General features: G+C 39.6%; 1 protein-coding gene across 4 annotated transcripts in view; it reads left to right on the top strand.

Annotated features, from left to right (window-relative positions):
* Window positions 1-11,958, top strand: part of LOC110521366 (peptidyl-prolyl cis-trans isomerase FKBP8) — a 51,473-nt gene extending 39,515 nt beyond the window's left edge. For all 4 annotated transcript variants that reach the window (XM_021598889.2, XM_021598898.2, XM_021598882.2 and 1 more), the window contains 5 exons: window positions 5,034-5,251; window positions 7,392-7,576; window positions 7,783-7,860; window positions 11,153-11,290; window positions 11,396-11,958. In XM_021598889.2, the coding sequence (XP_021454564.1) occupies window positions 5,034-5,251; window positions 7,392-7,576; window positions 7,783-7,860; window positions 11,153-11,290; window positions 11,396-11,482 (706 nt within the window). In that variant the 3' untranslated portion in view covers window positions 11,483-11,958. The remainder of the gene's footprint in view (window positions 1-5,033; window positions 5,252-7,391; window positions 7,577-7,782; window positions 7,861-11,152; window positions 11,291-11,395) is intronic.
* The last annotated feature ends 256 nt before the right edge of the window (window positions 11,959-12,214 follow it).

Here is a 12,214-nt window from a genome sequence, read left to right as displayed (position 1 = left end):
TATCTTATTAGAAGACTAAACTCACGTTTCTATATTTTCAAACATAGTTTCATCGTTCTTCATATTGTATTATCATCCTATTGGGTAGAAACTTTACGGCTAGAATGTGTTTCCTTCCTCAGTTACAGTATTTCCGTTATAGCCTTGCTGATAATTTTTACATCACAAAATAGACATTCATTTTCCATATTCCATCCCTCATCATTCCCAGAATTTGGATGTTGAAATATATTGTCCAGTGACCGTTGTTTAAGTGTTGGCGGCGAAGTCTCTCTGTGTAACAAAGGGATTTTTTACTTTTTAATACTGCAGGGCAAGAGAGAGAAAGTTTACGACCGGCATTAAGTCATAAAACCGTCCCAACTCCCCACTTCCTCCCTGGTGGGAGAGAGGGGGGAGCCTGGCTATCTGTCAGAGCTCTTCAGTAAAGCCATTCAACTGCCAATGTTTGTCTATGGAGATTGCATGGCTGTGTGCTCGATTTTATACACCAGTAAAAGGTGTTGCTGAAATAGCCGAATCCACTCATTTGAAGAGGTGTCCACATACTTGTGTGTGTATATATATATATATATATATATATATATATATATATATATATATATATATATATACACACATATACACACCATACACATTTACATATACATACAGTTGAAGTCGGAAGTTTACACACACTTAGGTTGGAGTCATTAAAACTCGCTTTTTAACCACTCCACAAATGTCTTGTTAAAAAACGATGATTTTGGCAAGTCGGTTAGGACATCTACTTTGTGCATGACACAATACATTTTTCCAACAATTGTTTACAGACAGATTATTTAACGTATAATTCACTGTATCACAATTTCAGTGGGTCAGAAGTTTACATACACTAAGTTGACTGTGCCTTTAAACAGCTTTGAAAATTCCAGAAAATTACATCATGGCTTTAGAAGCTTCCGATAAGCTAATTAACATCATTTGAGTCAATTGGAGGTGTACCTGTGGATGTATTTCAAGGCATACATTCAAACTTAGTGCCTCTTTGCTTGACATCATGGGAAAATCAAAACAAATCAGCCAAGACCTCAGAAAACAAATTGTAGACCTCCACAAGTCTGGTTCATCCTTGGGAGCTATTTCCAAATGCCTGAAGGTACCATGTTCATCTGTACAAACAATAGTACGCAAGTATTAACACCATGGGACCACGCAGCCGTCATACCGCTCAGGAAGGAGACGCGTTATGTCACCTAGAGATGAACGCACTTTGGTGCGAAAAGTGCAAATCAATCCCAGAACAACAGCAAAGGACCTTGTGAAGATGCTGGAGGGAACAGATACAAAAGTATCTATATCCACAGTAAAAATGAGTCCTATATCGACATAACCTGAAAGGCTGCTCAGCAAGGAAGAAGCCACTGCTCCAAAACCACCATAAAAAGCCAGACTATGGTTTGCAACTGCACATGGGCACAAAGATCGTACTTTTTGGAGAAATGTCCTCTGGTCTGATGAAACAAAAATAGAACTGTTTGGCCACAATGTCCATCATTATTTTTGGAGGAAAAAGGGGGGCGCTTGCAAGCCAAAGAACACCATCCCAACCGTGAAGCACGGGGGTGCAGCATCATGTTGGGTGGGTGCTTTGTTGCAGGAGGGACTGGTGCACTTCACAAAATAGATGACATCATGAGGCAGGAAAATTATCAACATCTCAAGACATCAGTCAGGAAGTTAAAGCTTGGTCGTAAAGTTGTTGCAAAATGGCTTAAGGACAACAAAGTCAAGGTATTAGTGTGGCCATCACAAAGCCCTGACCTCAAACCTATAGAACATTTGTGGGCAGAACTGAAAAAGTGTGTGCGAGCAAGGAGGCCTACAAGCCTGACTCAGTTACACCAGCTCTGTCAGGAGGAATGGGCCAAAAGTCACCCAACTTATTGTTGGAAGCTTGTGGAAGGCTACCCGAAACGTTTGACCCAAGTCAAACAATTTAAAGGCAATGCTACCAAATACTAATTGAGTGTATGTAAACTTCTGACCCACTGGGAATGTGATGAAAGAAATGACAGCTGAAATAAATAATTATCTCTACTATTATCCTGGCATTTCACATTCTTAAAATAAAGGGGTTATCCTAACGGACCCAAGATGAGGAATTTTTACTTGGATTAAATGTCAGGAATTTTGAAACTGAGTTTAAATGTATTTGGCTAAGGTGTATGTATATACAGTGCCTTGCGAAAGTATTCGGCCCCCTTGAACTTTGCGACCTTTTGCCACATTCCAGGCTTCAAACATAAAGATATAAAACTGTATTTTTTTGTGAAGAATCAACAACAAGTGGGACACAATCATGAAGTGGAACGACATTTATTGGATATTTCAAACTTTTTTAACAAATCAAAAACTGAAAAATTGGGTTTGCAAAATTATTCAGCCCCCTTAAGTTAATCCTTTGTAGCGCCACCTTTTGCTGCGATTACAGCTGTAAGTCGCTTGGGGTATGTCTCTATCAGTTTTGCACATCGAGAGACTGACATTTTTTCCCATTCCTCCTTGCAAAACAGCTCGAGCTCAGTGAGGTTGGATGGAGAGCATTTGTGAACAGCAGTTTTCAGTTCTTTCCACAGATTCTCGATTGGATTAAGGTCTGGACTTTGACTTGGCCATTCTAACACCTGGATATGTATATTTTTGAACCATTCCATTGTAGATTTTGCTTTATGTTTTGGATCATTGTCTTGTTGGAAGACAAATCTCCGTCCCAGTCTCAGGTCTTTTGCAGACTCCATCAGGTTCTCTTCCAGAATGGTCCTGTATTTGGCTCCATCCATCTTCCCATCAATTTTAACCATCTTCCCTGTCCCTGCTGAAGAACAGCAGGCCCAAACCATGATGCTGCCACCACCATGTTTGACAGTGGGGATGGTGTGTTCAGCTGTGTTGCTTTTACGCCAAACATAACGTTTTGCATTGTTGCCAAAAAGTTCAATTTTGGTTTCATCTGACCAGAGCACCTTCTTCCACATGTTTGGTGTGTCTCCCAGGTGGCTTGTGGCAAACTTTAAACAACACTTTTTATGGATATCTTTAAGAAATGGCTTTCTTCTTGCCACACTTCCAGAAAGGCCAGATTTGTGCAATATACGACTGATTGTTGTCCTATGGACAGAGTCTCCCACCTCAGCTGTAGATCTCTGCAGTTCATCCAGAGTGATCATGGGCCTCTTGGCTGCATCTCTAATCAGTCTTCTCCTTGTATGAGCTGAAAGTTTAGAGGGTCGGCCAGGTCTTGGTAGATTTGCAGTGGTCTGATACCTTCCATTTCAATATTATCGCTTGCACAGTGCTCCTTGGGATGTTTAAAGCTTGGGAAATCTTTTTGTATCCAAATCCGGCTTTAAACTTCTTCACAACAGTATCTCGGACCTGCCTGGTGTGTTCCTTGTTCTTCATGATGCTCTCTGCGCTTTTAACGGACCTCTGAGACTATCACAGTGCAGGTGCATTTATACGGAGACTTGATTACACACAGGTGGATTGTATTTATCATCATTAGTCATTTAGGTCAACATTGGATCATTCAGAGATCCTCACTGAACTTCTGGAGAGAGTTTGCTGCACTGAAAGTAAAGAGGCTGAATAATTTTGCACGCCCAATTTTTCAGTTTTTGATTTGTTAAAAAAGTTTGAAATATCCAATAAATGTCGTTCCACTTCATGATTGTGTCCCACTTGTTGTTGATTCTTCACAAAAAAATACAGTTTTATATCTTTATGTTTGAAGCCTGAAATGTGGCAAAAGGTCGCAAAGTTCAAGGGGGCCGAATACTTTCGCAAGGCACTGTATAGACACACACACACACACAGTACCAATCAAAAGTTTGGACACACCTACTCATTCCAGGGTTACCTCTGCTGCAGAGGATAAGTTCATTATAGTTACCAGCCCCAGAAATTGAAGCCCAAATAAATGCTTCACAGAGTTCAAGTAACAAACACATCTCAACATCAACTGATCAGAGGAGACTGCGTGAATCAGGCCTTCATGGTCGATTGCTGCAAAGAGATCGCTATTAAAGGACACAAAGGAAGTGTGATGTTGTGGGGGTGCTTTGCTGATTACACTGTCTGTGATTTATTTAGAAATCAAGGCACACGGAACCAGCATGGCTACCATAGCATTCTGCAGCGTTACACCATCCCATCTGGTTTGTGCTTAGTGGGACCATCATTTGTTTTTCAACAGGACAATGACCCAACACACCTCCAGGCTGTGTAAGGGCTATTTGACCAAGACAAAGAGTGATGGAGTGTGGCATCAGATGACCTGGCCTCCACAATCACCCGACCTCAAACCAATTGAGATGTCTTGGAATGAGTTGGACCGCAGAGTGAAGTAAAAGCCGCCAACAAGTGGGAACTTCAAGACTGTTGGAAAAGCATTCCAGGTGAAGCTGGTTGAGAGAATGCCAAGCATGCCAAGCTTATGCAAAGCTGTCATCAAGGCAAAGGGTGGCTACTTTGAAGAATCTAAAATATATTTTGTTTGTTACACTTTTTTTGGTTACTACATGATTCCATATGTGTTATTTCATTGTTTTGATGTCTTCACTATTATTCTACAATGTAGAATAGTAAAATAGTAAAAATAAAGAAAAACTTTTGACTGGTGCTCTAACTAGCTATCTATCTAGCTTAGATCACAGTGCCAATTCCCTGTCGATCAGATAGCAGATATTGGTTGTCTTCTAATACATATTGCAGGTGAAGTCACCAATCAATATACTGTCCAATCAAACAAGATGTTACCGAAACAACTTAAAACTTAGTTGTGGTATTGGAAAATGACTGGCACATGGGTAATGACTTCAGACAACCATTCTGGTGATGTCAACAACATGAGTGATATGATATGCACTGACCCAGCATATTTCCACACAATCAAAGTGAGATGTTGATGCAGATATTTAGGCTATCCATCCCTATTGCTCCGGTCTGGGTGTGATTAAAGGTTTGTGTATGTGTGTATTTGTTTTTGGCAGGGAGACAGATATTCCAGCCTGGGCCCCCTTACTCTACCAGCTGCAGCTCCTGGACATCAGAGAGAAGCCCGACCCTCTGATTCTCCCCATTTCGGACCGTATGCGCATCGGAAACCAGAAACGAGAGCGTGGGAACTTCCACTTCCAGAGGGAGGAGTACAGCATGGCTGCCAGAGCCTACTGGATGGCTCTTGATGTCCTTACTACACATAATAGAGGTAATCCTTTCTTTCAACACGTGTGTCATGCTACTCATGCACAGGGGCACGTGCCCCCTCAGATTTGTCTTGTTAATAAATAAATACACTTTTTTTTCTGTAATACTACTAGCCATCTACAGATGTAGGATCTTAATTTGAGCCAGTTTGCTAAATCAAGAAAATAATCCTGTGGGAATATGAAATGTGAATTATTGTATGGATTATAATGAATGGACATTTTTGTAGGGTTTGATACATTTTTCGTAAGGGAAAATCAAAGGTAATTTCAAATTGGAAATTACAAACTTCAGAAGACTTTTTAAACCTCATATACACTACACATTTAAAAATGTCATGCATTGCAGGAAGGTTCTCCTGCAACAGGGTGATCAGATGAAGTTCCTACATCTGTAGCAATTTTATGAAGTTGGCTTTAGCTAGCCAAGATAGGTTTCCAATCCCTCAACCTCATAACTAGCTACCAAAAAGACATTTCAGGATATCAATCAAGTTAGAGTAGCTAGCTTGTTTAACTATCTTAGCTGGCATGCCTGCTGGCAAGGTTGGTAGACTTTAGAAAAGCAAACAATTACTAAATGTACTGAATAAGACTCATATTTTTTACAGATGCAGAGAAGCATATTTTTTAATTTGTTAAAATATACCAATTTTAGTATATAATTAAGCATAATGATTATGCCTCTAGGTTGCAGGAAAAAGCTATTTCAGGTGTTTGAAAAATTATAAATTCTGCAACTTCCGTCCCACCCCCAGCCATCCTCACATACTTTGTGCCCCCTCAGATTTTCGGGTCGCCCGACGCCCTGCGCACGCACACAGCTTTTAGTTAACTAGCACACTTCAGAAAAATACAGTGTCCACATTTCCAGCAGCCAATTGCCTGATAGTCTCTTCATGGCTTACTGGTCGTCCATCTCAGAACTAATCATGCTATCATAATGAGGAGCATATCCAGCAGAGGTCACTGTCATGAGAAATGTTATTGTTGATTCTTAATCAAACCTAATAAATGTTCATGTTAATTCAAGGTCCTTAATAATGTTCATTGCTGGAAAGGCAGGGTGGACCCAAGAGAGACATTCGACAGAAATTAGTCAGTGAGGAGAAGCGTGTGGGCTGCATCTAAATGTATCAATGATGATAGGCCAATGGCTACATTTTACTCAGCACTTAACAAGAAATGAATATATTCAATGCAAAAAGACTGTGAATTTAGCAGGTTAGCATTTTTCATCCTGAATCTTGTTCTGGAGGCAGCTCTGCAGATTGTGGCTGCGCCAGCAAATGACCAGAGTCATAAAATCCTATTTTAAATCGAACCCTAACCTTAACCACACTGATAACCCTAACCTTAAATTAAGACCAAAAAAGCACATTTTTGTTTTCATAAATTTTTACAATATAGCCAATTTCGACTTTGCAGCTGGCCCATCTAGCTGAAATCACTCATTCTGCCTCCAGGGCAAGATTCATGACAATGCTTGAAGTTATAAAATGTGGTAATGCAACAGAATATTGAGAAATGTAATACATGGTGAAAAAAACTCCATCATTGAATATCTGCATTAGAATTATCACTGACTATCCCAACAGATTTGGTTTCTCTCCCCCTGTATGTGTAGAAGTAGAACAAATATACATAAATAGAACTTGCATCAAAACACTGATTTACATCTCTCATGATCATTTACACTTAAATACACAATGGCAATGCACCAAACTTTAGATTATGATGACTTCTTCCTGGATTTTAGTGAGATGAATTAACTTTACCGTCTGTATAATATACTGTAAATCCTTGAATAACTGCTCCTTCCTCCCAATCTAATCCTAACATAGCGCTGCTAACAACAATCCCTCACAGATCTTAGACTAAAAACTCTCACTTCAGCTGTAACAGAGAGACTTCCAAACTCACAGGAGTGTCAAAGTCTGCGTGTCCATAATGGCGCTAACAATGGATTTTTACTGAGGCAAACAAACACACAGTACATCGAATACCCAAAGTCTCTCCTCCCTTTAGTTCCTGTGAGTATATAATTCTCCCTAACACTCAAAGACTGGGGCTCCAAGGACATATACATGACAATAGCCCAGGTGTGAGGCTTTGTGGCCTGTGCCCCCCCTCCCCCTGTAGATGGTAGTAGTGATGTGCTGTTGGAGGGGGAGGAGGAGGAGGTGCAGGACTACCGGGTGAAGTGTCTGAACAACCTGGCAGCAGCTCAGCTGAAATTGGAGCAGTACGATGACGCACTACACACCAGCCGGGATGTTCTGTCCCTTGATCCACAAAACGTCAAAGCCCTCTTCAGGACAGGAAAGGTGAGGGACACACTGTAACATTACCTGTCCTTCACAAGTCTACGGTGCCTGGGTGGAAGGGGAATTCTATTCTAAAACCATATTCAGACATTTTAGATGGGTGTAAAGATGTACTGCCATTCAACATACTACTGAAACATGTACAGTATACAGCTGAAGGATGATTGTTGATTTAGCTGTTCAGATATATTGCAATCTACTTGCAGCTTCTGTCAGACAAGAGCGAGTACCAGGAGGCAATGGAGATACTGAAGAAGGCCCTGAAACTGGAGCCGTCCACTAAGGTGAGATAGCCTATTTAAATGAGGTTCTCAACACCTCCACCTCTCCCTCGCCTCTAGACTGCTAGTGAAATCCACCCCCCACAAACAGATAAAGGGTCAATGTCACTACAGGTCCCTGAAATCATTGCCCAATTAAACACACTCATATGACACTAGGCCAGAGATATTTTGTAAAACTGCACGCAATACTCAACAAGTTCTTAAACCATGTCTAGAGTAGTGTGACTCACAGTTCACAATAAGTTTACAGAGTTATGTACTATTGCCCAATACTGCCAATATTGAAGTAATGCCAAAAATGAACAACCTTATGGCATGGGTTTGTGTTGGATTTGCACAATATAGTTCAGAAAAGCAAAGTCAGCCAAAGGTATTAGAGCCTAACACTTTGCAGATATCATTGTGTGGTGTTACTTCCATAGCCCCAGTGAAGACCTGTTCTGTCTTGCTCCTAGTGCTGTCTGCTAAACTCTCTACTCAGCCACAAAGACCCTGATGTCACACATTGAGTGATAAAGCAAATCGACATTTTTATTAATTTAACATGTTTTATTACTTCAGTTAGTTCCAACTCATTATGCTAAACAACTCCAATGCTACCAAAATACAAAGTGTGAATAACAACATTTAGAAACGTTTGCCCTTGTGGGTAGACTTCAGAATATTGCGTGTTGGTTCGTTTTTTTAACCCATGCTCTGAATGTGTTTTTCTGTGGCCTCAGCCCCACTTGGCCTGACCTGCAGTGTGCACTGCTGTCATGGTGAGACAGTCTTGTCTAGACAAAACTGAAATATCTGCTGCTTTGGTAATTACACCCTTGTCTTGATGGAGAATAAAGTCATCTTTCCCTTTAGAGACCTGATTTAGGCGTGTGGGTAAGGCATTGAAAAACAGAAACATGATTCTGAATCAGAATTATATAGAAAAGCCATTTTGGGCTATAGGTTAGACCAATAACCAAGGGTTGGAACCAGTTCAGGGAACAGAACAGAACCGAAATCCAGAAAATACAAATTTTTCAAGGAACAGAAACAAAAGTGATCCATACCAGTATTTTAAAAGCATGGGAACCAGTTAATAATGTTATTTTATGTTTCAGGCAAATCTTTGCCAGTGTGTGTGTTCAGCCTACCTTCCTGTATTCCCAGTCATGTGAAATCCATAGAGTTGGGCCTATTGAATTTATTTCAATTAACTGATTTCCTTATATGAACAGTAATGCAGTAAAATCTTTGAAAATATTGCATGTTGCATTTATATTTTTATTCAGGGTAGTTAGAGAAGAATAGATTAACTTTGTCAATGCTAGTTAAGGATACTACAGGCCTATTTATCACGTTTCACATTGAATTTTCTAACTACAAAAAGGTAAGAGGTGTGTTGTTAGCTAGCTCAAAGGACATTAAACGTCTCTCCATAGAAGCTGCTCCTACTATGTATAATTCTGTGGACCTAGCTATTAAAGCGTGCCAGATTGTATGTAGTCCTAAAACCCGGAAATAAATTACCTCTGGTTCGTTCAGCCATCCATATGGAAAGAATGAATGGGGAAAGAATAGGGTTTTGGAATAAACACCGAAAATAAAGTTAACAGGCTTAGGAGATCTTTTACGTTTTGTTTTATGAGATAATAGCAATCAGTTAACATGCCCTTAATTAATTATAAAGCCTTTGTCATGTATGTTTTATTATTACATAAATTCTTAAAAATTATCAAAAAGTGAGTAAACTGATGAAGATTATCTAGAACAAAACGTATACGATCTCCTAAGCGTGTGTTTACCACATACCTCATTTTCGGCGTTTATCCAAAAACGCCATTCATTTTCCCTATAGGCTTTGTGCAACAAACCATGGTAGAGTTGGTGCCGACAAAAATACGCCCTTACATTCAGATAATGCAGATCATAACAATTTGCCCAGCGCTTCAAGCCTACCCCTCAACCCTTTCTCGGGTAATAGCTAGAGGGGATCCGGCTTTATTTTGTATTTTAGCTAACCCCTCACCCTTTTCCTAACCTGCTGCATAAATTCTCCTAACTTGCTACGAAAAGTCCAATCTGACGTTAATTTGACAAAAACTGGATCCCTTCTAGCTAAAACCCCTCTCTCGCTCTCTACCCACCCGACAAATTTCAATCGCATTTTACGCCATAGGCTACACTTGTCTGTCCATCAAGCATGTTAACAACTAGTTTGCCTGCTCTATCCGGACTGATTGGTGAAGTAATTTAATGAGCTAAATTAAGAAGAAAAAAACGGTTGATTTCACAGGTTAAAAAAGGAACAGAAATTAACGATATAACCGGTGCTTTTTAATTGTTTTCTGGTTCACAACTTTATTTGGCTGGTCGGAACAGTGGAATGGAACGGGAAAAAAAGTGATGGTTCTGTTCCGAATTAAACGATTGGGAAATAATTTCGGTTTCAACCCCTGCAAATAACAGATCGTGTTCAGGTTACACATCCCCCCATTAGGTTACCAAGAACCTATAAGGGTCAAAATGCAAAGAAATGCGAAACAAAGTAGGCTACAAAAAACAAGACAACTTTAGTTATGAGAGCTTAACAGGAAACTGGTTAATATTTGTTGTGTAATATTTGTTGAAAATACTTGTTATGCATGAAAGATAAACAAAATTTGATTATCAACGGGATCTGATTCAATTATAAAGTCCAACTATGGCTTGAGCCTGAGATTGTTGCATTTAATATGATCAATGATGCCATCTACTGGACAACCTCTAAACTACAACCTCATACTCATTGACAATCCACTCCGCACTCTTTACTGCTAAAATACTAAACCTAGACTACTTTACTGCTGACATAATAAATTGTATAAGACTTTGTATAAGGTTATTAGGATAAGTTGTCACTTGTCTCTCCTACCAGAGTGCCAAATCTAGGACCAAAAGGCTCCTTAACAGCTTCTACCCAAAAGCCACAAGACTGCTGAACAATTAAACAAATCAAATGGCCACCCGGACTATTTCCACTGATCCCCCTCGCTTTGTTTTTACACTACTTCTACTCGCTGTTTATTATCTATGCATAGTCACTTTGCAAATTACCTCGAATAACCTGTACCCCCGCACATTGACTCGGTACTGGTACCCCCTGTATATAGCCTTGTTATTGTTATGTACATTTCTTGTTACTTTTTGATTGGTTAGATGTTTTACTTTAGTTTATTTAGTAAATATTTTATGAACTCTATTTCTTTCACGGTAAGGTCTACACCTTTTGTATTTGGCGCATGTGACAAATACAATTTGATTTGATCCCCAGGCCATCCATGTTGAGTTGTCCAAGCTAGTGAAAAGGCAATCAGGAGGCAAAGATACCCAGAAGTGGCAAGCCAAACCTGCCCAGCTCCTCGGAGACAATATTGCCCCATTTCTGACTCCTTCTAAAAAGAAGCCACCTGTAAGCCTCAACTTTCCCTGTGTGAAATGTTTTGGTTTAATTCAGTTCACAATAAAAAAAAAATTTGTTGACTGTTTGTTGACATTGCGTCACTTGGTGTTTCAGGGAATTTCATGGACTTTCCTGCTTGGTGCTCTGGTGGTGGCCTTGGGCAGTTTAGTGACGTCAGTGGTTCTCACTGCAAGAAACTGACATCCTCTACAAAGGAACTGTCCTCTACACAAGTCCAGCTCATGAATACTAAACTGAGTTGTCTACTGTGAATAAAATAAAGATTGCACTGAACAATAAAAACAACATTTGCACCCCAGATTGTGTTTGAATGTAACAGAGTAAACTAATGGCACTTTAATTTTTTTGAACAATGAACACAAAATAGCTTTGTGTTGTAATCGTTTAGTACAGTTATTAGCTAATAAATGTCACCAATTCCATAGAAAAATGCCCAAATTCCAAAACTCATTCTGGAATAGTCACATGGTCAATGTTCCTCCACAAAAGATTGAAGAGAGCAGTATTCTCGTGTTACAGCTTTTAAATGTATTGTATGGGGTTTCTGCAATAACAGGTTGTGTCCAAATGAATAATCTATGTCAATGGAAAATCTAATAAAAACACTTGTAGGCTTACTGTCCGTTGATACAGAAACAACATCAATAAAGCTGCATACTGTCATAGCTATGTTCCAGTCATTGCTTATGAAGGGGGGGGGGGGGGGTGTACTGCCAATTAAGTAAATACAGTGCATTCTGACCCCTTCCCTTTTTCTACATGTTGTTACGTTACAGCTTAATCTAAAATGGATTCAATAAAAAATTGTCCTCACCAATCTACACACAATACCCCATAATGACAATGCAAAAAGTTTTTTAGTTTTTTTGCCAATTTATTAAAAAAATTAAAACAGAAATACCTTATTTACAT

Source organism: Oncorhynchus mykiss, chromosome 1 (assembly GCF_013265735.2).
Source record: "Oncorhynchus mykiss isolate Arlee chromosome 1, USDA_OmykA_1.1, whole genome shotgun sequence".
Taxonomy (NCBI): domain Eukaryota; kingdom Metazoa; phylum Chordata; class Actinopteri; order Salmoniformes; family Salmonidae; genus Oncorhynchus; species Oncorhynchus mykiss.
Note: the sequence above shows the minus strand (reverse complement) of the source record. Positions and strands in the feature narration are given on the sequence as shown.